Below are 27254 nucleotides of genomic sequence, written 5' to 3' on the forward strand. Positions count from 1 at the left end.
TGAAGTCATGAAATTTTCCTATACATGGATGTATGTGCAATCTATTATGCTGAGTGAAATAAGTCAGAGAGAGAGAGAGAGAGAGAGAGAGAGAGAGAGAGAGAGAGAGAGAGACTCAGAATGGTCTCACTCATCTATGGGTTTTAAGAAAAATGAAAGACATTCTTGCAATAATAACTTTCAGACACAAAAGAGAAAAGAGCTAGAAGTTACAGCTCACCTCATGAAGCTCACCACAAACAGAGATGAGTTTAGTTAGAGAAATAACTAAGTTTCGAACTATCCTAATAATGAGAATGTAGGAGGAAAATAGAAAGCCTGTCTAGAGTACAGGCGGGGGTTGGGTTGGGAGGACGGAGATTTGGGACATTGGTGATGGGAATGTTGCACTGGTGATGGGTGATGTTCTTTACATGACTGAAACCCAAACACAATCATGCATGTAATAAATTTGTTTAAATAAAATAAAAGAAATCCAAAAAAATGGGTCCATGTGTTCTGATTGTCTCTGTCCAGGGAAAGATGCAGAAAGGTATAATCAGAGAGGAGGTTTCAAGACTTCCCTACGTTTTGGGGAGTCCCTTTTGCTTCCCTTGAGTGCTTGCTTGAGTCATCTTCACAATTTAGCATCATGCGGGCCGGAGAGATAGCATGGAGGGTAAGGCATTTGCCTTTCATGCAGAAGGTCATCGGTTTGAATCCCAGCATCCCATATGGTTCCCTGAGCCTGCCAGGAGCGATTTCTGAGCATAGAGCCAGGAGTAACCCCTGAGCGATGCCGGGTGTAACCCAAAAAAAACAACAACAACAAAAAAACCCACAATTTAGCATCATGCAAGGAAAAAGAGGGGAAAGAGAGAGAATGAGAAGAAAAGTATCTGCCATAGAGGCAGGCCTGGGGGAGGGAGAGTGGGGATATTAGTGACAGGAAGTTTGTACAGGTGAGGGAATGGGTGTTGGAATACTATATGACTCAACCAATATGTCAGTGGGTCATTTTGTTATAGTGATTCAATAAAAAAAAATAATTTTTTTGTTAGCACCATGCCCTGGAGCTGCTATTAAACCCAGAGGTTGTGTGCTAGCTGGCTCTTCAAACCATCATCTTCCTTGAACACCTAGACTTCATGTACCTATTTCTGTGTTTCTTAGCTTGCTTATTTCCACACTGGAGAAGCCTGTGGTCTCTCTCAAGCACTCACATCTTTCTAAATAAGTTTCAACAAAAACCACTTTGCTTCATTGAAAAAATAATTAGGTACAGAGGTTATGTTGTGTCTATGTTGGGGAGAGAGGGATTAAGATATATTTTTAAAAAGAGGAGTTTTACTGCAAAGGGAGGTTTAAAAGGGGGTCTTTTTAATCACGATCAGTGTTGTGCTGTATTCATATATCTGAACCACAGAACTAATAAAACAAAACCAAGAGATAGATCCAAACAGACCTAAAAACATGCTTATCAAAAAGGAAGGCTGGAGGTAGGAGGGAAACTGGTTCATGGTGGAGAGTTGACAATGGTGATAAGATTGGTGTTAGAATATAGTATGCCTAAAACTTAACTATAGATAACTTTGTAAATGACAGTGCCTTTAATAAAAGCAATTTTTCATGGAAAAAAAAACTTTTAGGGGGTCAGAGCGACAGTACAGTAGGTAGTGCATTTGTTTTGCAGGCAGCTGACCCAAGTTTAATTTCCAGCATCCCATATGGTCTTCCAAGCTCACCAAAAGTGATCCTGAGTCAGGGGTAAGCCCTGAGTAAATGGGTGTGGCCCCAAAACAAAACTAAACAAAAGCCTTATAGAAAGACCCAGGAGAGAGAGAGAGAGAGAGAGAGAGAGAGAGAGAGAGAGAGAGAGAACGGCTAGATAGTACAATATTTGCCTTGCTTTTGGCTAGCCACACTTCAAACCCATATATTGTCCATATATTGTCCCCTAGCACTGCTAGAAGTGATTCCTGAGTACAGTCAGGAGTAAGCCCTGAACACAACCATGTGTAGCCCAACCAATTCTCACACTCCCAAAATCCTATTAATCCAGAAGTCATTCCTTTCACTGGACTCCTGGAGTACTTTATTAATCAGAACACTTAGAGTCTTGCAGCATAGCCAGCCATTTGGATACCCATCTCCTCTAGCCCATTATTATACATTAAAGATGCCTGATTTGGGTTTTTATCTATCATTGGCATCCAATAAATACCTGGTGAGTTTAATTGAATAAGCTCTGGGGAAACTCCAAACAATAGGAAAAGAACCCAAAACATTATGTATTGTTCTCAGAAATTGACTTCTGATGCCTTACACCATCTCTGGAAGCCCTGAAGAATTCAGGCTCTTTGCAGCTTGATTTGGTCTTGCCCAGAAGCTCCCGCCCAGCCATGTGCCCTTGTGTTATTACTTTTTGTTTCTCAAAATGCAAGTTGTCTCGCAAAATGTCTCTGGAAACCAGTTCTCCCTCCAGGTGTATCAGCTGACCCTGAAGCATCTCCAACTTGTTTTCTGCCTTCTGGGCCCTCTCGAGAGCTTTCTGGTGAAATCCAGACTCATTCCCCAACTGTTCAACCAGCTCCGAAATTTGAGCTTCAAGCTGGGAAACCATCTGGAAAGAGAAACAGAAATGGGATAAGTTTGGTTTTCAATGCAACAGAGTATTCAAATTTAGTGCTCTCTTCCAAGCAAGTTAACTATATCTAACCACCTTCTAGCTTCTTTGCACAGATTTTTGAAAAATCAGGAGAGCTATATTTACTTGCACATTCTCTTTCTAATAGCTTACTGGCACTTTTTGGTTTTTATATTATTTATTGGTAGCTTAATTAAAGATGTATTATGAGTAACATTTACTTATCTTTAAAACTGACATTACCTTATGTATTTTTAAGCTTACTTAAAAAATAATGGGAACAAAGTTGCATATAACCTAAACATGTTCTTCTCCAGAGATATTCACTATATAATATTAATTAAAGATTATAGATTAAAGATTATATTAGTCTTGATAAATAATTGGAGGCCAAAAAATAACAAAAACAAACAAAAAATCAAACAATACCCATAGCATATTGTTTTGGGGAGTGAGAAGACATTTTAATAATTTACATGATCTGGGGCCGGAGAGATAGCATGGAGGTAAGGTGTTTGCCTTTCATGTAGGAGGTCATCGGTTTGAATCCCGGCGTCCCATATGGTCCCCCGTGCCTGCCAGGAGCAATTTCTGAGCCTGGAGCCAGGAATAACCCCTGAGCACTGCCGGGTGTGACCCAAAAACCACAAAAAAAAAAAAATTACATGATCTAAGATCTCACACATTTCTGCTCAATAGGAAATGTGGCTCTATCTATAGACCAGGGGTCTCAAACTCAATTTACCTGGAGGCTGCAGGAGGCAAAGTCGGAGTGAGGCAGGGCAGCATAAGGGATTTCACACACACACACAAAAAAAAAAAGTCCTCAAACATCATTATTAACAGTTTTAATTATTTCTTCTGAACATGAATAGAACATTGAGTGAAGATCATGAACAGTTCTTCAGAACATGGCATCTTTTGCCTATTCCTTATTGCCAGAGACTTGACAGCGCTTCTTCTCACAAATCTGAACCACATTTGGCTTTAGAGAGGAAGTAGTTGAGACCCTCAGTATGGCTTAAAGATGATCATCATTAAGTCTAGACCTGTACTTTGACTTATTGAAGTTCAATGTGGAGAATAACTTTTCACACAAATATGTGCTCCCAAAAAGGTACATGGTGCGCTTGAACATTTGGGAAAGCTCAGGGAAGCTGGGGGGCAATTCTCTCAAATATTGCACATGCATGTCTGCTTTTTCACTAATCTCCCTAAATTTGGCTTAGAGATCAGAGTTGCATTGCAGGTCAATGAGCTCCATTTGAAGCACAGGAGGGCCATCTTGCACATCAAAGGAAAAGGGGTCCAGAAAAATTTGGAAAGTGGCTCTGTGCTTTTTGAAGTCTGCAAATCTGTGACCAAATTCCTTCTCTAGCTTCAAAATAGCATCAACATATTTCTCACCACTGAATGGTATGCCTGCATCCACAAGTTCTTTACATGCTGGGAAATGACAAAGGTTTGTCTGAGAGAGCTGGGATTTCCATAACACAAGTTTTGTGGAGAATGCTCTCACATTGTCATAGGCAGCATTGATAAGCTGCCCTGGGCCTTGTAACATCTTGTTTAGTACATTCAGCTTATGTGTAATGTCAACAAGAAAAGCTAAGTCCATGAGCCATTTGTGATCACTCAACTCAGAAACAGCATTCCCATCCTTCTCCATGAAGGCATTCACTTCTACTCTCAACTCAAAAAATCTTTTCAGGACATTTCCCCTGCTGAGCCAACATACCTCAGTGAAATAGAGCACATCTCCATATTCTGACTCCATTTCCTCTAAAAAAGCACGGAACCTCCTGTGCTTAAAGCCCCTGGATCTGATTTGGTTGATGGATTTCACAACAGACATCACATTGTCACACGGCAGGCATTTACTGCAAAGGACCTGCTGATGAATAATGCAATGAAGAGCAATGACCTTCTCTACACCCTCCTCTTCAAGTTTTTTTTAACAAGTGCCACCAGTCCATTTTTCCTCCCTATCATCAATGGCGCTCCATCTGTTATTATTAACAAGCCTCTTCCATGGCAGAAAGGCTGATTTTGCCAAACTGACCTTTCTTTTCCAGAGAGTTAATACTTGCAGCCTGTAACATGCATTTTTTTAACAAACTCTCCTTCTGTGAATGGTTTCCCTGCCTTAGCAATCATCTCACTAACCATGTAACTAGTTTTGACTGATGCAACATTCTCTTTGGTTGCTTTCTTGAAGAAATCTTGTTGCCTCATTAGACATGCTTTAAGACTGGCAACCCACTTGGCTCTCTCATTTTCTTGATATTTTGCACATTCTTCAGCATGTTTAGTTGAATAATGATGTTTCAAGTTGTATTCCTTGTGCACTGCAACTTTCTCTGAGCAAATAAGACATGTGGGGATGCCCCTGTGCTCAACAAAGAAATACTGTGTCTCTCACTTTTCCTGAAATTGTCTGTGCTCTCATCATCAATCTTTCTCTTCACTGCAGGCTTTGATGAAGTCATGATGAAGGTACGACAAAATCTAATTCTGTAATAAAGTTCTCTCCCTTAGGCCTCCGATAATGCAAGGGACAGTAGGCAGGAGCAGCGGAAATGACGTCTGCGCTAGACGCCTTTAAAGTATTCACAATTATTCACTTACCGAATATTCACAATAAAAAATCGCAATAGTAAGAAAAAATTGCAAAAAATCGCATTAAACATTTGCATACCCCGAACAGAACTGCTCGGGGTATGCGAATGTTTAATGCGATATTTTCTTACTAATGCGATTTTATTGCGATTATTCAGTAAGCAAATAATCGCGAATACTGCGATATTTGAAGGCCGGCCACGAGCCACAAGATGTTGTACGGAGGGCTGTAAACGGCCCGCGGGCTGCAAGTCTGAGACCCCTGCTATAGACCCTACAACACTTCTGTCCTAGAGTGAACCCAACAAAGAGAATAAAAACAAAGAGAAAGTCACTTAAGGCACTTGGTTTTTTCAAGCCATAATTTGTACTTAGGAAATGTAAAAATGTTGGGGAAAGTAATGCCTCCCATTTTCCTTTTCCCTAGGAGTGCTTTAGCTATTCAAGGGTGTTTATTGTTCCAGATGAACTTCATAAGTGTCTGTTCATTTCTTCTCCCCAATTTTTGATGGGATTAGATTTTTTTTTCTTGTAAAGTTCTGTCAGTGCCCTGTATATTTTGGAGATTAGCCCCTATCTGATGGGTGTTGGGTGAATAGTTTCTCCCTCTCGGTGGGTGGCTCTTGTATCCTGGGCACTATTTCTTTTGAAGTGCAGAAGCTTCTCAGGTACCAGAAATACATCAAAATCTCCTTCCTTCTTGACAGTGTTTGCAACAAACACCATAGACCTTCTAACATGAACCCCTTTCATCTTGGTGCATTTTAATTTTTGTTCCGGTTTCTATTATTTACCCCCACAAAAAAATAATTTGGTAATATACTGATGATCCTCAGCACAAAATTTTATTTGTAAATAGAATCCTGAAAGAGATAATCAAGTTGAAATGAGGTCCTAGTCTATAGAACCATTGTTTGGGGGGGGGTTGTTTGTTTTTGCTTTTTGGGTCACACCCTGTGACACTCAGGGGTTATTCCTGGCTATTTGCTCAGAAACCACTCTTGGCTCTGGGAACCATATTGGACACCAGGGATTGTCCTGGATCGGCCACATGCAAGACAAATGCCCCACCTCTGTGCCATCACACCAGTCCATTGTTCTTACCAGGAAAGCATTAAGCACAAAAGAGGCATAAACAGAAGGAAGGCAATATGCAAAACCCTTTCAAAAGCCAAGAACACCTACCAGAAGCATCACTAGAATTACATAACTGATTTGTCTTCTGAAAAACCAATATTATGAATAGCTCAAGTCTAAAAATTTGCCACCAGAGGAGCATTTTTTTTTTCATGTGCCATTTGGCCATTTGTATTCCTTTTTTATCAGTGTCTGTTCGTTTCTTCTCCCCAATTTCTGATGGGATTAGATTTCTTTTTTTGTAAAGTTCTGTCAGTGCCCTGTATATTTTGGAGATTACCCCTTATCTGATGGGTGTTGGGTGAATAGTTTCTCCCACTCAGTGGGTGGCTCTTGTATCCTGGGCACTATTTCTTTTGAGGTGCAGAAGCTTCTCAGCTTAATGTACTCCCATCTGTTGGTCTCTGCTTCCACTTGTTTGGAAAGTGCAGTTTCCTCCTTGAAGATGCCTTTAGTCTCAATGTCATGGAGTGTTTTACTGACTTGTTATTCTATATACCTTATGGTATCAGGTCTGATATCAAGGTCTTTAATCCATTTGGATTTTACCTTCGTACATGATGTTAACTGGGGGTCTATGTTTGCTTTTTAACAAGTGGCTAACCAGTTCTGCCAGCACCACTTGTTGAAGAGGTTTTTCCCTGCTCCACTTAGGATTTCTTGCTCCTTTGTCAAAAATTAGATGATTGTATGTCTGGGGAACATTGTCTGAGAACTCAAGCCTATTCCACTGATCTGAGTGTCTGTCTTTATTCCAATACCATGCTGTTTTGATAACTATTGCTTTGTAGTACAGTTTAAAGTTGGGGGAGAGCGGGTCGTGGGGTCCCCCCAGAGCGGGGGTCCTGGAGGAACGCTTTTCCTTTCGGGCTGTTGAGCGGCTGCTCTGAGCGCCCGCGGGTGGAGGTCCCGGGTCTCGGCCAGGGATTCATGCAAACTGCCTTTCTGCTGCTCTTCCGGAACAATACATACTGGTGAAGACGGAGCTGACCCATCGGAAGTCCAGTTCCCAGGCGTGTCTCGCTGAGGCTGTGTTTTCTGTTGAAGTTGTGGATTGTGCTGGTTTCCTTTGCTTGGCAGACACTTGGGGGCCTCCCCAGGCATCCCCTGACGGCTTGCCTCGGCTGAGGCGTGTCTCGCTGAGGCTGTGTTTTCTGTTGAAGTTGTGGATTGTGCTGGTTTCCTTTGCTTGGCAGACACTTGGGGGCCTCCCCAGGCATCCCCTGACGGCTTGCCTCGGCTGAGGCGTGTCTCGCTGAGGCTGTGTTTTCTGTTGAAGTTGTGGATTGTGCTGGTTTCCTTTGCTTGGCAGACACTTGGGGGCCTCCCCAGGCATCCCCTGACGGCTTGCCTCGGCTGAGGCGTGTCTAGCTGAGGCTGTGTTTTCTGTTGAAGTTGTGGATTGTGCTGGTTTCCTTTGCTTGGCAGACACTTGGGGGCCTCCCCAGGCATCCCCTGACGGCTTGCCTCGGCTGAGGCGTGTCTCGCTGAGGCTGTGTTTTCTGTTGAAGTTGTGGATTGTGCTGGTTTCCTTTGCTTGGCAGACACTTGGGGGCCTCCCCAGGCATCCCCTGACGGCTTGCCACCTCGCCAATGAGTACCACCACAACACGTAGAAAAACCCACAGCGTAAGCGAGACAATGGGGAGACTACGCAGACCAACTTCAACCATAGAGAATGATGATGGAAACTCTGATGACCCAACAACGACCAACTACCTAAGCAGTCTTTCAGAAATGGAGTTTAGAGACGAAATATGGAGGTTGCTAACAGATATCAAAGAAAGTATAAATCAGAGCACTAATAAAAATCAAGAGAATATGAAGATAGAAATCAGAAAACTCCAAACTGAAATATCAGATCAGATAACAGGTCTGAAAAACTCAATAGACGAATTGAAGAACATAATGGATGAGTTTTCCAACAGGTTAACAGCAGCTGAGGATAGAATTAGTGCTTTAGAAGACGAGATGCATAACAACTTTACACAGCAGAAGAGATTAGAAAAAAGCCTCAAATCAAATGATCAGACAATGGAAAATTTACTCAAAGAATATGAGAAGATGAAAATAGAAGTCTTTGATAAGCTCAACAGAAACAACTTCAGAATCATTGGAGTTCCAGAGACCCAAGAAGAAAATCTTCAGGAAGAATCAATGGTTAAGAACATCATCACAGAGAAACTACCAGAGCTAAAGAAAACATGTGACCAAATCCTGCATGCCCGAAGAGTACCAGCTAAAAAAGACCCCAGGAGAAACACCCCAAGACACATCCTAGTCACCATGATGAAACCCACCGATAGAGATAGAATACTGCAAGCAGCAAGATCGAAAAGGGAAATTACATTCCACGGAGCATCCTTGAAATTTACAGCAGACCTGTCACCAGAAACACTCAAGGCCAGAAGGCAGTGGTGGGACGTAGTGGCAAAACTCAATGAAATAAATGCTTCGCCAAGAATATTGCACCCAGCAAAACTAAGTTTCAGGTTTGACGGATGTATACACGGCTTCACAGATAAACAACAGCTCAAAATCTTTGCAGACTCAAAACCAGCCTTAAAAGAAAAACTGAAAGATCTACTCTAAAAACAAGACAGAACAAAAAACACACCAAACTTCTACACAAAGATGGCAATAAATCCCATGACAATTATTTCTCTCAATGTCAATGGACTAAATGCACCAGTTAAGAGGCACAGAGTGGCGAAATGGATCAAAAAACTGAAGCCAACCTTCTGCTGTCTACAAGAAACTCACCTGAATAGTCAGAATAAACATAGACTCAAAATCAAAGGCTGGAGGAAAATCATTCAAGCAAACAACACCCTTAAAAAAGCGGGGGTGGCCATACTAATATCAGATGACACAAACTTTATACTCAGAAAAGTTGTAAGGGACAAAGATGGATATTATGTACTAATCAAGGGATTTGTACAGCAAGAAGAAATCACTCTCCTAAACATATACGCACCGAATGAGGGTCCAGCAAAGTATTTAATACAATTGTTGACAAATCTGAAGAAGGATATCAATAATAACACAATAATTGTGGGAGACCTCAACACAGGCTTGTCAACACTTGATAGGTCAACCAAATGGAAACCCAACAAAAATATACTAGACCTGCAAAGAGAAATGGATGAAAGAGGCCTAGTAGATATATATAGGGCACTCTATCCTCAGAAACCTGGATACACATTCTTTTCCAATGTACATGGATCATTCTCCAGGATAGATCATGTGCTGGCACATAAAACATACCTCCATAAAATAAAAAAGATAGACATTTTGCAGGCTGCCTTTGCTGACCACAAGGCTCTGAATTTAGATGTGAACTGCAAAGGGACACAGAAGAAAAAAATTAACACCTGGAAGTTAAACAGCCTCATACTCAATAACCAGTGGGTCCGAGATGAAATCAAGGAGGAAATCAAAAGGTTCCTGGAAACAAATGACAATAAAGACACAAACTATCAGAACTTATGGGACACAGCAAAAGCAGTACTGAGAGGAAAATTTATAGCTTTGCAAGCACACATCAGGAAGGAAGAAGGAGCTTACCTGAGTAGCTTAATGACACAGCTAATAGAACTAGAAAGTGCTCAACAAAAGGACCCAAAAATAGGGAGACAGAAGGAAATAACAAAGCTGAGAGCAGAAATCAACGAAGTGGAAACCCAAAAAACAATCCGAAAGATCAACGAAAGCAGAAGTTGGTTCTTTGAAAAAATAAACAAGATTGATAGACCATTGGCAAAACTCACAAAGCAAAAGGAAGAGAGAAACTTGATAACGCGTATTAGAAATGAAAAGGGGGAGATCACTACAGATACTGCAGAGATTCAAAGGGTATTCAGAGAATACTTTGAGAAACTCTATGCCACTAAATATGAGAACCTGGAAGAAATGGATAAATTTCTGAACTCATATAACCTTCCACGGTTGAATAAAGAAGAGGTAGCATATCTAAACACCCCCATCACTATTGAGGAAATTAAAACTGTAATCAAAAATTTACCTAAAAACAAAAGCCCAAAAACAAAACAAAAGTGATGGATTCACGAATTAATTCTTTCAAACCTTTCAAGAGGAACTACTACCAATTCTGGCCAGGCTCTTTTATGAAATCAAAAAAACAGGAATACTTCCAAATAGCTTTTATGAAGCCAACATCACCTTAATACCAAAACCTGATAGAGATGCTGCCAAAAAAGAAAATTACAGACCAATATCCCTGATGAACACAGATGCAAAGATCCTCAACAAAATCCTGGCGAACAGGATCCAGTGCCTCATCAAGAAGATCATTCACTTTGATCAAGTAGGTTTCATCCCAGGAATGCAAGGATGGTTTAACATCCGTAAATCTATCAATATAATACACAACATAAACAACAACAAAAATAAAAATCACATGGTCATATCAATAGATGCAGAAAAAGCATTTGATAAGGTTCAACACCCATTCTTGATGAAAACTCTCAGCAAGATAGGAATAAAAGGAACCTTTCTCAATATAGTCAAAGCCATCTACCAGAAGCCAGTGGCAAATATTATCCTCAATGGAGAAAAACTAAAATCCTTTCCTCTAAATTCTGGTACAAGACAAGGCTGTCCTCTCTCACCACTCCTATTCAACATAGCACTGGAAGCACTTGCTATAGCGATTAGGCAAGAAAAAGATATCAAGGGAATCCAGATAGGAAAGGAAGAAGTCAAGCTCTCACTGTTTGCAGATGACATGATACTCTACTTAGAAAACCCTAAAGACTCTACCAAAAAGCTTCTAGAAATAATAGATTTGTATAGCAAAGTGGCAGGATACAAAATTAACACACAAAAATCAATGGCCTTTTTATACACTAATAATGATAGGGAAGAAATGGACATTAAGAGAACAATCCCATTCACATTAGTTCCACACAAACTCAAATATCTTGGAGTCAACCTGACTAAAGATGTGAAGGATCTATACAAAGAAAACTACAAAACACTGCTCCAAGAAATAAGAGAGGACACGCGGAAATGGAAACACATACCATGCTCATGGATTGGCAGGATCAACATCATTAAAATGGCAATACTTCCAAAAGCATTGTACAGATTTAACGCGATTCCTCTAAAGATACCCATGACATTTTTCAAAGAAGTGGATCAAATACTTCTGAAATTCATCTGGAACAACAAACAACCTCGAATAGCTAAAGCACTCCTTGGGAAAAGGAATATGGGAGGCATTACTTTCCCCAATTTTAAGTTGTATTACAAAGCAACAGTTATAAAAACAGCATGGTATTGGAATAAAAACAGACCCTCAGATCAGTGGAATAGGCTTGAGTACTCAGAGAAGGTTCCTCAGACATATAACCACCTTGTTTTTGATAAAGGAGCAAAAAATCCTAAATGGAGCAGGGAAAGCCTATTCAACAAGTGGTGTTGGCACAACTGGTTAACCACTTGCAAAAAAGCGAACTCAGACCCCCAGCTAACACCATATACAAAGGTAAAATCCAAATGGATTAAAGACCTTGATATCAGAACTGAAACTATAAGGTATATAGAACAACATGTAGGTGAAACACTCCAGGACATTGAGACTAAAGGCATCTTTAAGGAGGAGACAGCACTTTCCAAGCAAGTGGAAGCAGAGATAAACAGATGGGACTATATTAAGCTGAAAAGCTTCTGCATCTCAAAGGAAATAGTGCCCAGAATACAAAGGCCACCCACTGAGTGGGAGAAATTATTCACCCAATACACATCAGATAAAGGGCTAATATCCAAAATTTACAAGGTACTGACAGAACTATACAAGAAAAAAACAACTAACCCCATCAAAAAATGGGGAGAAGAAATGAACAGACACTTTGAAAAAGAAGAAAGGCAAATGGCCAAAAGGCACATGAAAAGATGTTCAACATCACTAATTGTCAGGGAGATGCAAATCAAAACTACTATGAGGTACCACCTCACGCCACTGAGATTGGCACACATCACAAGAAAGGAAAACAAGCAGTGCTGGCGGGGATGTGGAGAGAAAGGAACTCTTTTTCACTGCTGGTGGGAATGCCGTCTAGTACAACCTTTATAGAAAGCGATATGGAGATTCCTTCACAAACTGGAAATTGAGCTTCCATACGATCCAGCTATACCACTCCTAGGAATATACCCAAGAAACACAAATATACAATACAAAAAACCCTTCCTTACTCCTATATTCATTGCAGCGCTATTTACAATAGCCAGACTCTGGAAACAACCAAGATGCCCTTCAACAGATGAGTGGCTGAAGAAACTGTGGTACATATACACAATGGAATACTATGCAGCCATCAGGAGAGATGAAGTCATGAAATTTTCCAATACATGGATGTACATGGAATCTATTATGCTGAGTGAAGTAAGTCAGAGGGAGAGAGAAAGACGCAGAATGGTTTCACTCATCTATGGGCTTTAAGAAAAATGAAGGACATTTTTAACAATATCTCAGAGACAAGAGAGATGAGGGCTGGTAGGTGCAGCTCAGGACATGCAGCTCATCACATAGAGTGATGAGTGCAGTTGCAGAGATGACTACACTGAAAACTATCATAAAATGTGAATGAATGAGGGAAGTAGAAAGCCTGTCTCGAGTACAGGTGTAGGGGGGTGGGGAGGAGGGAGATCTGGGAAATTGGTGGTGGGAATGTTGCACCGGTGAAGGGGGGTGCTCTTTACATGACTGTAATCATACAACTATAATCATGTTTGTAATCACGGTGTTTAAATAAAGATAAAAAAAAATAAATAAAATAAAGTTGGGGAAAGTAATGCCTCCCATTTTCCTTTTCCCTAGGAGTGATTTAGCTATTCGAGGGTGTTTATTGTTCCAGAAGAACTTCATAAGTGTTTGATTCACTTCTTTGAAGAATGTCATGGGTATTTTTAAGGGGATCACATTAAATCTGTAGAATGCTTTGGGGAGTATTGCCATTTTAATGATGTTAATCCTGCCAATCCATGAGCAGGGTATGTGTTTCCATTTCTGTGTGTCCTCTCTTTTTTTCTTGGAACAGGGCTTTATAGTTTTCTTTGTATAGGTCCTTCATGTCTTTGATCAAGTTGACTCCAAGGTATTTTAGTTTGTGTGGCACTAATGTGAATGGGATTGCCTTCTTGACATCCTCTTCCCTATCATTATTGGTGTATAAAAAGGACATTGATTTCTGTGTGTTAATTTTGTAGCCTGCCACCTTGCTATATAAGTCATGCTCCTCATTCCTAATCATCAGGGAGATGCAAATCAAAACAACGATGAGATACCATCTCACACCACAGAGATTGGCATACATCACAAAGAATGAGAACAATCAGTGCTGGCAGGGATGTAGAGAGAAAGGAACTCTTATCCACTGCTGGTGGGAATGCCCTCTAGTCCAACCTCTATGGAAAACGATATGGAGATTCCTCCAAAATCTGGAAATTGAGCTCCCATTCAACCCAGCTATTCCACTCCTGGGGATATACCCTAAGAACACAAGAATACAATACTAAAACCCCTTCCTCAAACCTATATTTATTGCAGCACTATTCATAATAGCCAGGCTCTGGAAACAACTAAGATGCCCTTCAACATACAAATGGCTAAAGAAACTGTGGTACATATACACAATGGAATATTATGCAGCCGTCAGGAGAGATGAAGTCATGAAATTTTCCTATACATAAATGTACATGGAATCTATCATGCTGAGTAAAATAAGTCAGAGGGAGGGAGATAGACGCAGAATAGTCTCACTAATCTATGGATTTTAAGGAAAATAAAAGTCATTTTTGCAACAATCCTCAGAGACAATTAGAATAGGTCTGGAACTTCCAGCTCACTTCATGAAGCTCACCACAAAGAGTGGTAAGTGCAGTTATAGAAATAACTACACAGAGAACTACCATAATCATGTGTATGAATGAGGGAACTGGAAAGCCTTTCTGGAGTACAGGTGGGGGTGGGGTGGGATGGAGGGAGATTTGGGACATTGGTGGTGGGAATGTTGCGCTGGTGAAGGTGGGTGTTCTTTACATGACTGAAACCTAATCACAATCATATTTGTAATCAAGATGTTTAAATAAAGAAAAAAAATTCTCTGCCCACACTCTATATATAGAAAAAAAAGAAAAAGATAGTTTACATATACTTCCATGCTTTACATATATTATCTCTAATACTTTATATGTAATAATTTATTTGTTTTTCATTACAACTGTTTTAGGTGGTATTTGATACCTATTTTCAAGAAAAAAAATTGCCACTAGAACTCTAAGACAATACCTTTCAGGTATTAAATCGCCCAATTAATGATACTTTACTAAGGCCCTCTTAAAAAAAAAACACTATAGAAGCTGAGATACCAACCAGATTTGATCAATTTGCTCTCTCAGGTGTCTGCATACCCAAGGGAAGGAACCAGGTAGCATAAGTTTAGACAGTGAGGGGGACCGGAGAGATAGCATGGAGGCAAGGTGTTTGCCTTGCATGCAAGACGGCAGTTTGAATCCTGGCATCCCATATGGTCTTCCCCCCAACTCCCAGCCTGACAGGAGCGATTTCTGAGCGTAGAGCCAGGAGTAAACCCTGAGCACTGCCAGGTGTGACCCAAAAACAAACAAAAAAACAAAAGCAAAAACAAAAGAAGTTTAGGCAGTGAAATGTCAATAGAAGCCTGATGAGGTTTCTGGGTAAATGTTCCCTTTGATAGAACAAAACATAGACTAAATGATGTAGTGGAAGGAATGGTGATAGGTAAGGGGATGCAGAATTGAATATTTTACATCTGAGGTTCTTTAGGGCATAAGATTGAGTCCACACTGCTCCGAGCTGCAGATGAATAAATATTCCTTCAAAAGAAACAAATCCTTACATTCCCCCAAAGCAGTGTCAAGGAGCTATCCAGATAAATGCCTATGTGCTGGTATCATTTTATCTTGAATTTAAGAAATTACTTAGAAACCAATCATGTCTATTCCTTTCTGAACAAAATCAATTCTCATCCAAACAAACTTGTCAGTTAGGAAAACTCAAAACAATGCTTCAAAATTCTAAACTAAAATTTTAAAATGTCATAACTTTCTTTCATTGTGCAATAAATCATTTCCAGAACACCTGTTATGACTGTCCTAAAACTTCAAGGCTAAATAACATATAAATACTCTATTGTAATTCCTGGAAATCTGGTGATATATCATTGCACTGATGCACTGATTTAAAAAGTTATTTCCGCCCCCACTCCCACCGCCACTAAGGGATGTTTTGCAATGTCTGAAGAAATCATTGAAATTGGGGGTGGGGTGGTATCTAATAGGCAGAGAATTTTTTTATTTTTTTTTAATTTTTTGGTTTGGGGGCCACACCCGGCAGTGCTCAGGGGTTACTCCTGGCTGTCTGCTCAGAAATAGCTCCTGGCAGGCACAGGAGACCATATGGGACACCAGGATTCGAACCAACCACCTTTGGTCCTGGATCGGCTGCTTGCAAGGTAAACGCCGATATGCTATCTCTCCAGACCCAGGCAGAGAATTTCAAAATGTCATATGATATATAAGTCATGCAATTATGAATCCTTTGGTTCAAAATATTAGTAAAGCACTGACAGAGAAATCCTAAGCTATAGCAAAGCTTTTTTTAAATAAATAAATAAATAAATAAATAAATAAATAAATAAATAAATAAATAAATAAATAAATAAATCTTGTTCCAAGCAGTAATGCAAGAAATGGTAAAGTGGTAAAGTGCACTTGTTGAAAAAGTCTAGATGTTGTCCCAATTATTTCTGAAAGAAAATCCCCTATAGGGAAATGTAAAGAGCAATAAGCAAAGGATGAGCTTGTGAAAGAAATGCCCAGAAGTACGAGTCAACATGAAGAGTTGAATGTGGGTTAGACCAAGCCTAACCCCACCATGGGAACTTTGCAAGGCTCTGACTCAACCACTGTTCTTTGTTTGTTTGTTTGTTTGTTTAAATAATTTTTATTTTGACCAAAGTGAATTACAAATCTTTCACAATAATATTTTAGGAACATAGTGACATTGAATCAGGGGTATTCCTACCACCAGTGTTGTCCTCCCTCCACCCCTGTTCCCAGCATGCATCCCATATCCCCCTCCTTTGACCCCCAGGCTGCTAGTATAAGTGGTCCCCACTGTGTCTAGCTTGTTGTAGATTGGTCAACCATTGTTTTTAACCATGACAGCTAGCAGGGAATGCTGTCTCTTCAACAAGCGGTTTCATCAGTTTGTATAACTCCCATTCTTCAGAAACATTTCTAAGACAATATACAGAATGCATTTTCTCCTGGTTTTACTGAGGAGAAATTACAAGAGATACCTGATCTGCGCTTGATTTCAGGCTTCTAATCAGTGAATGTGACTACTGAAAAAAATTATAGAGTAGGAAAAGCAGACAAAGCTCTAAAAAGACTGAATCATTTTCATTTCTTATGGGGAGTGTCGAATGGTATAGCTAGCTTCATCCATTTACTACATTATTTTGCTTTAGAAAATAAACATATACATCATACTGACAATTTTATGCTGTTTTACATGCTGAAATTAAAAGAGTTGTTCGAAATTTGGGGGGAAAGTAGACAGAAAAGGCAACAAAGTGAAATGACAGCAATTGGAGTACATTTACATCAAGGTTAATAATTTAATGAAGTTTTCTCAGTCCTGTAAATTAATGTTCTTCTCCCAGTCCAATGAATCACCAGGAAATCTGAATTATTCTCAAATAGAGTATGTTCATCACTTTGGGATGAACATTTTCCCCGTGAAGAGAAAGTAATTGACACTTGAACAAAAGGGCCACTTGGATGCTTCTAACATATGCATTTATGTTTGAAGAATTTCCAAAGAAAATTTTTCAGAATTTTTGATTGTTAAAGGAAACGTAGCCCTGAACTTTGACTCAGCGATTAATTGAAGATTTTTCAAAACCTTAAAAGAACGACCTCTGCTTCTAAACAAGCATGAACCCACTAGAAGAAATAGCTCTGAGTACATTTATGTGTAGCATTTGGATAGCATTTCTTTCAAACCTTAATTCATTCTCATTTTTGTTATTTGGAACTGATCGTGATGAAGTAGGATGGAGGCTGAAGTTGGCTCTGCAAATCACCACTTTATAGAACTAAGAGAATCATGAATACTACAAACAAGATCACAAAACAAAGGAAGCTCCTGTCTTTTATGAAAGATAAATTACTGTCCATTTCTTAAATGAGTCCCTATAATACTCATTTAGACTCAACACATGAAAAGAAGGCAAGTAGGAGGGAAGAAAGAGGAGAGGGAAGTTAGAGCATGATAACAAATATACATTGATATTTCCTGGATAGTATGTTAAGGGCTACATGTTTTTATTCAATGCTTACAAAAAAAATGACCTTTGGAGACAGATATTGAGGCAGGTCTAGAATCCTTGTCTGCAATTTCAAAATCCAAAAGGATTTGAAAAATGATCATTCATTTTGTAACTTGTTTGCTGACAAAGCATGATCTAATCAACTATGCCAACCAACTTTGACCTCAAGTTACATGAGGTTGGCCAAAGTCCTGGTATCTGTCACAGTAAATTGTTCACAGCTTTTGCTGCAGCCTGATGAATGGGATGGGCAATAGGGTTCTGCCAGGGACCCCATAGAGGAGGAATATATATGTCAAGTTGTTAGCTATATTACCTTCCTATATACTCTTTTACCTTTCTAAGTCTTGAAAACCTTTTAGTTTGTTTGGGTTTTTTTTTTTTTTTGGAGGGGGGGCCACAACTCCTGGCAGAGCCCAGAGGATGATTTGGGATACCAGGGATCAAACCCAAGCTGACTGCATGTACGTAAAGTACCCTGCCCATTGTACTTTATGTACATGCAGTCAGCTTGGGCCCTCCTGGAAACCTTTGGAATTCAAAAAAACCTGTGGAGCTCAAGGCTTTCAAATTGAATAAGGGGTGTGAAGCTGGGCTGCACCTGTCTAGCCCATGAGGAGACACACTCTTATCCCAGATCCCATGCAAACTGGGCGAATATGTTGTATGACATGTTTGGACCAAGAAGGGGCAACCCCAGGATACACATTGCCATGTGCCTCCTAGGCACCCTAAAAAATTTGCAAGTTAATTTTTCAAAATAACACCTATCTCAATGATACCTTGAACTACCTTGGTGAATTGTTTGTTAGAAATGTTTTGAGGTTTGTTATTTTTATTTTGGGTTTGTTTTTTGTTTTTTTGTTTTTTTGTTTTTTGGTTTTTGGGTCACACCCGGCAGTGCTCAGAGGTTACTTCTGGTTCTGCGCTGAGAAATCGCTTCTGACAGCTTGGGGGACCATATAGAATGCTGGGATTTGAACCACAATCCATCCTGGATCAGCTGCTTGCAAGGCAAACACCCTATCGCTTGTGCTATCTCTCAGGCCCCTAGAAATGTTTTTGGTTGCTTTTATTATTTTTTTACAAAATTGTTCATTGTTGGGTCTCAGTCATACAATGTACACCATCCTTCACCAGTGGACCCTTCCCGCCTCTGATGTTCCTCATTTCCCTCCCATCTCCCACCCCTATTGCTACCTGTCTCTCCGGCAAGCAATCTGCCTCTCTCTCTGTCTCTCTCTGTCCCTCTTTCTCTTTCTGTCTCTCTGTCTCTCTCTCACTGTGATTTGCACTACTGTTAATGAAGGGTTTCTATTAATGTCACTTTCTCCCCCATTCTGCACTGAGTTCTTGTCCAAATAATCAGTTCTAACTATCATTGTCCTAATAGCCCCTTCCCTACTCTAACTGCACTCTCCACTCTTTGTGTTGAGCTTCCTACCCTGGGCTGGCCCTCCGGACCCTTAATTCCACTGTCTCTGGATATTGTTCCCATAATGTCTCTTATTTTTCTTATACTCCACAAATAAGTGAGATTATTCCTATCCCTTTCCCTCTGGCTAATTTCACTCAGCATAATAATCTCCATATCCATTCATGTATAAGCAAATTTCATTACCTCATTTTTCCCTATGGCTTCCTAGTATTCCATTGTGTAGACATACCACAGTTTCTTCAGCCTTGTAAGGAATGTCTGATGACCACAAAGCTCACAAATAGTTTCTCTTCCACTTACCCTTCTCCTGCTCTCATCCTGGAGGTGCATTTCTTGAATTTTCTCCAAAATGGCACCTTCTGTGGTCCCAACCCTGTCCAGGCTCCCTTGCAGGAGAGCAGCGATCTTCTCCCGGAATGAGGAGTACTTGCTCTGGAAGACAGCAGCCGTGTCTACGCTGGCCTTCAGATTCTTCTCCAGCTCACAGAAACTTTCCTTGAGGAGGCTCAACTCCTGCTTCGAGGCCCCCCAGAGCCGCTGGCCAGCAAATAATCTTTCTTGGAGGACTTTTGCTTCCCTTTCCAGGCTTTCCTTTGCCTCAATAGCATGGAGCAAATCCTAGGGTTGTTACAGAAATAAAGAGAAAGCCATTAGCAGCCCAGTGAGGGAGCCCTACATTTGGCTTCCAGTGGCCTGAAGGATCAGGTGAGGTACAAGTATGGGACTTGTTATATTTTTAATTCTAAGGCCTCTATCAAGTCTTCAGTGGGTTATTAAATTGCAAAGGTTGGGACTGGAGTGATAGTATGGCAGGTAGGGAGCTTGACTTGTATGTGGCCAACTCAGATACATCTCAGATGGTTCCAGAGCATTGCCAAGAGTAACTCCTTTTTTTAGGAGTAATTCCTGAGTATTTCAATATAATCCCTGAACATTACTGGGTATTACCCAAAAAAATTAAAATAAATAAATTACAGCAGTTAGATTAGATCAGTGTTTCTCAATTATTTTCTGTCATGCCCCCCTAGGAAGAAGAAAACATTTTTGTGCCCCCCCTCACAACTGTACGTAGTATCTTTATTTAAAAAAAACTTTAACCTGCAAAACAAAAATATATAAAATAATTTGAGCTGATATTTTAATCAGAGGTGATGATATCTGGATTAATGGCTATAATGAGCACATTTTGCAACGCATAGCTTTTCGAAGTGGGGTTTGAAGGACACAGCAACTCTCAGCTCCAGAGACATACAGAGACATAAACACGGGGCTTAACTAGTTATGACAGTGTTTGCTGAAGTTAAACGCGCCCCCCCTGGGGGGTGCGTCCCACTATTTAAGAACCACTGGGTTAGATAAATGTAGGTATCTTACAAAAGAGATCTGGCTGAGAGAATCAATCCAACTCCACAATTGAACCTTACCAAACTGCCATGCCATCAAAATTGTTTTAGATCTATAGATTCTGGAGTAGCCACACAGCACCTCAAAATTTCATAGTATTGTCATCCCAAAAATTATCACAGTAAATCTGATGGGAAAGTTACATAGAAGACCACCATGCTCAGTAATCCTAAACAGTAACATAGGAGGCTCAACTAGCACCAAACCTAGCCAGGTAAATCCTGAGACACTGACTTTAGTAATGCCATGGAAAAACGTAACAATTATTTCAAATTCACTATTATTGGTCAAAGTTTTGATCATACTATTTGCCTTCCTACTGTAAAAAAAAATATGAAGCAAATTTGATTGTGCCTACATGGAGGCAGGCTAGGGTACTGGATGGGGACATTGGTGAAGGGAAGGTCACACTGGTGGTGAGACTGGTGTTAAAACACTGAATGCCAAAAACAGCTGTATTGTCAACAACTTGGTAAATAATGGCATTAAAAAAAATTTAAGGTATTTGGCTAGGAAAAGCAATACCAAGAAACTATTAGGTGAACTTTTGCTTAATGGAATGGGAAGAGCTAGAAAGAGCACACCCCTTAGTGTCATACCAGTAGGTTCAACCCACCTAGATACTGTATCTGTCAGACTGTCTGGACATATGGAAATTGATGCTTAATAAATAGGAAACCCTGAGAAAATAATTTGAATAAAGTTGTCTCCTTGAGAAGTAGAATGCCTGTCTTGAAGACAGGCAGAGGGTGGGAGAGGAGGAAGATGGGGGCATTGGTAGTAGGAAGGTTGCATTGTTGAAGGGTGTGCTCTTTTTATGACTGAAACCCAACTACAAACATGTTTGTAATTATGCTGTTTAAATATATTATTATTTATTTTAAAAAAGTGTCTCCTTAATACTGTTTAAGTATTGAAGTTTTGTTCTCTCTAAAACACATTATATTGTGCTTAATGGACAGTCAAATTTCTCTTTTTCTATTCAGTGATATATTTTCGCTTTGGTCTCATCAAGACTAAAAATCCTGGTGGCACCCTACAATAAGTTTCTATCTACTGGGGGGTTTCCTGTACTTTCTCTTCTATATTCTAGTAAATCTTTCTACTAAAAAGAATCCTTGAAGCCAGAGCCATAGATTAACAGGTAGGGTATTTGTCTTACAAGTGGCTGACCCAGGTTCAATCCCCAGCATTCCATATAATCCCCCTGAGGCTGCTAAGAGTAATTTCTGATATCAGAGCAAGGAGTAACCCTTAGGTGCCACTGAGTGTGGACCAAAACTCATTCCCAAAAATATATCCTTGTATTAGGGTGAGCCTGATATTTATAGTACAGAAGCTAAGGACCTTCCCTTTCATATGGTCAGCCCAGGTTCCATCCTGATATCCCATATGATCTCCCAACCTGTCAGTGTGTAATCCTGGTATAGCCCAAACACAAATCTCATCCAAAAGAATCATAGTGAAACCTAACGAAGGGAGATAGAAATAATTAATCTGGGGTGAAGCAATAGTATAGTGAATAGGGTGCTTACTTGCATGCAGCCAACCTAGGTTTGATTCCCAGCATCTCATATGGTCCCCCAAACCCACCAGGAGTGATTCCTGAGTGCAGAGCCACGAGTAACCTCTGGGCATCACTGGGTGTGGTCCCTTCTCAAAAAAGGAAAAAATAACTAGTCATTTGGTGGTAGGTAAGGGATTAAATGGTGAGAAAAATCAATTATTATACTTATAATTAATCCAGTGTCCTCTGATGACATCTGAAGCACCACAGTTTATTGCCATTTTTAAAAAAATAATAAAACAAAATTCAGATTTTTTTTGTTTTCAGGAGATTTGTCACATAAGGCCTTTTGGGCAACAGCTCCCCTGGGCCCTGATTGTTTCAGGATTCGGGGACGCTGGGATGGTCTGACTGCTGGCAACAGATGTCCTCAGCTCCAGATGCAATTACCTGTACTACGATCAGGAGGAAGCAGTTATGAGTGGAGCCTGGTTGCATGGTTACCTCAAGGATACTCTGAAGTAATGTGACCTCCTACATGCCAGGACATGGGGACCAGTCAGGCCACACTAACACAAGACACAAGGAGCAACTTCAGACCAGACCTGCAGGGGAAGTCACATTGGCCAATGATCATAGGTCCCAGAGGGACAGCCACAAAGACTACTTAAATCTTTTTCAGGAATAAGTCCTCCTAAGACAATTCATGAATAATGCCTTTCAACAAAAATATTTGTCAATAATATCATTGAGGCATGCAATGTAGCTAGAAGCCATGAAATCATAGAAAGGTGAGTAAAATATTTGTTTCAGTTTTATTTTTATTGATCTTTTTGTATTTATTTATTGTCTTGGGACCACATCCAGTGTTGATTTCTGGCAGTGTTCACAGGATCATATGGGGTTACAGGATCAAGCTAGGGTTGGTTGCATGCAAGGAAAGTGTCCTGCCCACTGTACTATCACTCCAAAACCTTGGTTTGGTTTTAAATTGAAATATAATGGGCAATTTCACAAGCCCAGCATAATAGTTTACCAGTTTTCTCTATTGCTAAATGATTGCTAGAGTTTGTTTCATTAATATCTGCCCATACATGATGACAAATTTATTTTCCAGGCATGTAAACTTATTTTGTTACTATCTTCTCAATAAATAGTTTAGTACTAAAAACTATATAGGCATGTGCCCTATAACATGTTTGTCAGTATCAGGCCACATCATAATGGTGGTCCTTTAACATGAGGCAAAGTATGAAGTTGTTGCTGTTGTCTAGGTCTTAGTAATTTTATAATATTCACACAGCAGTGAATTCATACAATTTCTCTGAATGTCTCCCCTCACTAGGCAGTGCATCTACAATCCCTATGCTGTACATTCCCATCCCAGAAATTATCCTTCTCTTTTTTCAGCCACACCCAGAGATGCTCAGGTGTTATTCCTAGCACTGAGGAATCACTCCTGGTGTGCTGGGGAACTATATGGGATGCCAGGGTTCTGCTGCGTGCAAAGCAAAGCACCCTATTCACTGTACTATTGCTCCAGCCCCAGGAATCATTACTTTATTTGCTTTAAATCTGTGCCTTTTGAAAATATTGGGCATGCCATAAATTTGTACATAGATATCACACTAAGTTTCTCTATATAATAATTTTAATATACTTGTCAACAAAGCAAACAGTTAAGTTTGTGTTTTTAAAACATACTTGATTCCCATTATGATGTTGCTAACTATTATGAATAGTTGGGATATACATGAGCTAAAAGTTTCCCTCAAAAATTCAATGTCTAATTATCATCAGGATTGAGAATCTCTGACACAGACTTAATTCATTTAGCTCCAGACAAATACAATAATAAAAACAGTTGGTTATTTCTATGTACTACAGTTAAAAACAACTAAACGCAGAAATTGACCCCTATATTCTTTCTCATGTATTTTGGGGCAGATTTGTCAACTTGGGTTTAAATGTTGAACAGAATTTAATATGCACATGTCTTCTATCCCTATAATCAGTCATAAAACTGTATTGGTAATATATAGATCACTAGATATGGGAATTGACCAAGAGATAAAATTCTTCCATTAGAGAATGGAAAAATATTAGATAGTACACAACTATTCATTCATCTATGACTCATATCAGGAGGAGTAATCCCTGAGCACTGCTAGATGTAGCCCAGAAATCAATCAAAAAATCAATCAATAAATAAAGTTAAAAAATAAAGAATCCTGGGCCCGGAGAGATAGCACAACGGCGTTTGCCTTGCAAGCAGCCGATCCAGGACCAAAGGTGGTTGGTTCGAATCCCGGTGTCCCATATGGTCCCCCGTGCCTGCCAGGAGCTAGGAGCTATTTCTGAGCAGACAGCCAGGAGTAACCCCTGAGCAATGCCGGGTGTGGCCCAAAAAAAAAAAAAAGAATCCTAAAAAGAAATAAGGATTTGCTTGATATGCTGATATGAGAAAAGCTACGAGCTCTAATTAGTGAAAAAGAATAAGATGTGTACGGGCCAGAGAGGTAGCACAGCGCATTTGCCTTGCAAGCAGCTGATCCAGGACCTAATGTGGTTGGTTCCAATTCCGGCATCCCATATGGTTCCCCATGCCTGCCAGGAGCTATTTCTGAGCAGATAGCCAGGAGTAACCCCTGAGCACTGCCAGGTGTGGCCCAGAAACCCAAAAAAAAGAATAAGATGTGTAACCATGTGCCCACTGTTATTTGTAGATGAAAAGAGAAAAATCTAGAAAGATGCACAAGTGTCCTCCAATTCTGATCATAAGAGAGAAGGGACTGAGCTTCTATCCTGGTGGAACAAAAAATAAAGAAAGAAGAAAGGCATGAGGCGTGAGAAGCAGCCGTGAAAAAGCCCATGTATGGTCCATTGAAAGTGCTGAATCGAACAGTGCTGCATGTGTAAGATATTAGTAATCCCAGAATCATGGGGCCCAAATGTAAGAACAGCAGGTAGGGCTTTTGCCTTGCACACAGCCGACTCAAGTAAGTTCCCCGTAATCCATATGGTCCCCTGAACCTACCAAGAGTAATTTCTGAGCACAGAGCCAAGAGTAAACCCTGTGCACCAATGGGTGTTCCACCCACCCCCAAAAAAAACCAGACTCATGTACATAAACAGACAAGAACAAAAATATTTTTGTTTTGGTGGGGTGCCACACCTGGTGGAGTTTAGGAGTTACTCCTGGCTTTGCAGTCAGAAATCACTCCTGGCAGGCTCGAGGACCATATGCAATGATGGGGAGTAAACCCAGCTGCATGCAAGGCAAATGCCCTACCAGCTGTGCTGTCACTCTGGCCCATATTTTGTGTTTTTATTTTTTCTGTTTTATTTGAATTTCTATGTTTACTTTTTTATAATAGTAATTTTTATTTTGACAAAAGTGGATTACATATCTTTCAGCGTAATATTTTAGGTACATATTGACATTGAATCACGGAATTCTCACCACCAAAATTGTCCTACCTCCACCTTTGTTCCCAGCATGCATTCCATATCCCCCTCTCTTACCCCCCAGGCTGCTAGTATTAGTGGTTCCCTCTGTGTCTAGCTTGTTGTAGTTGGATAACGATTCTGTTGTCGTTGACTTTAGATTTGGTGTTTAAGTCGATCATTTTTATTACTGCTTAATGATCATACAACTGTTTGGTCTTGGTACCCTCCATTATTTCCCCTTCAATTTGAGAGGCAGAACAAGATGGTTCGAGTTATGTGGTTCTGTTTAAAGAAAAGAAAAATAAAATAAAATGGGATAAAAACAAACAAGTAAAAAATGGGCGGTGTCCAGAGGCTATAAATATCAATTTGAAAGAAGAAAGGGAAACAGGGAGAGAAACACAACAACAATACAAAAGGAAAAATCAAACAAAAAAAAAATCCAGAAAGCACTACAGCAATAAATACAACTACCACACAGTAACCACGGTCCTGAAATAAAAACAAAACAAAGCACAAAAAATGAAAACAACAACAACAAAACCAGAAAAATTATTTTGTGCTGCTTCTTTTTTATTGTGCATGGGCACAGTAAATATTGGGGAAATTAGAAAGGGAACTCCCTTGGCCTAAGAGATACAGGGTTTCTCCACCCTTGAAGTATACTGTCATGGGAATAACTACAGACTCCACACATGTTCATTTACTCTCCTCTAGGTTCTTTTGTGGTGTATGGGAAACTTCTGCTCTGTCATGGATGGTGAAATCAGACCTCTGGATCTAGAGATCTTGATATCTGCAGAGGTCAAAGAATGGGGCCTATGATGAAGTCTTTCTTTTTGGTTCTAGAAGTTCTGTTCCATCATTGTTGCTTTAATCAGTCTTCTGTAGTTGGTGGTCTTGGTTTTTGTATTGATCCTAGGATGAAGCCTATGATAGAATCTTTCATTATGTTTGCAAAAGACCTGTTCATTTGCCGTTGTTTCAGTCAGACCTCTGGAATTAGAGGTTGTTGTACAGATCATGGTTGTTGTACAGATCATAGGCCAAATCCTAGACTAGGGATTTTTTATTGGTCCCAAGGTACATTATGCCCAGTCATGATTGTCACCATCAGTCTTCTGCAGCGATAGCGATCTTGGCTTTTGCACTGATCAAAGGATGACATGTCTTCTGATTTCATCTTATCAATAGATGGTGAGGTAAGACAACCTGCTCTTAGATCAAGATGTTGCCATTTCCTCATTCTCAGGATATCATATCAAAACTGGCGCATATTGGTGTCATAGAGGAATTAAAGATGTCCCAGAGGGAGTTTGGTTGCTGAAGCTGTTGTGGAGAACTGTGTCAGTTCTATGTCTGAGGTCTAGGGTTCAGGGTTGGACGGTTGCTATCTAATCACCTGGAGTCTAAGTTGGGTCCACAAGACATATGTTCAAGGTGGGAGGTGCCTCTGTATTGTAAAAAAGTATGAGTTCTTATCCCTAGTAGATAAGAGCTTGTTTCTATACGTAAAATTTCCCCTGTTTTGGTATGTCTTAGCAGGAAGAAATGGTGCTATATTATATTGCTGGTGCATTTGGCGGTGGGAATGTCAGGCTCCATCCTCTCTTGTTTTGAGGTCACAATAGTACTTAGGGTTTATTTCAGTCTATGCCTCAGGAATTACTCCGG

The 27254-nt window shown here is 40.0% G+C and overlaps 2 protein-coding genes across 2 annotated transcripts in view; both read right to left on the reverse strand.

Moving 5' to 3' along the window:
- The window catches only part of MTHFD1L (methylenetetrahydrofolate dehydrogenase (NADP+ dependent) 1 like), a 641585-nt gene that overhangs the window by 76316 nt on the left and 538015 nt on the right, over positions 1-27254 (reverse strand). The window lies entirely within an intron of this gene.
- Positions 1-27254, reverse strand: part of CCDC170 (coiled-coil domain containing 170) — a 78717-nt gene that overhangs the window by 22414 nt on the left and 29049 nt on the right. Inside the window, exons 6-7 of the mRNA XM_049764747.1 lie at positions 19520-19837; positions 2402-2602 (exon numbers count right to left, since the gene is read on the reverse strand). Of these exons, the coding sequence (XP_049620704.1) occupies positions 2402-2602; positions 19520-19837 (519 nt within the window). The remainder of the gene's footprint in view (positions 1-2401; positions 2603-19519; positions 19838-27254) is intronic.

The sequence above is a fragment of the Suncus etruscus genome, chromosome 18 (assembly GCF_024139225.1).
Source record: "Suncus etruscus isolate mSunEtr1 chromosome 18, mSunEtr1.pri.cur, whole genome shotgun sequence".
In the NCBI taxonomy this organism is placed as follows: Eukaryota; Metazoa; Chordata; class Mammalia; order Eulipotyphla; family Soricidae; genus Suncus; species Suncus etruscus.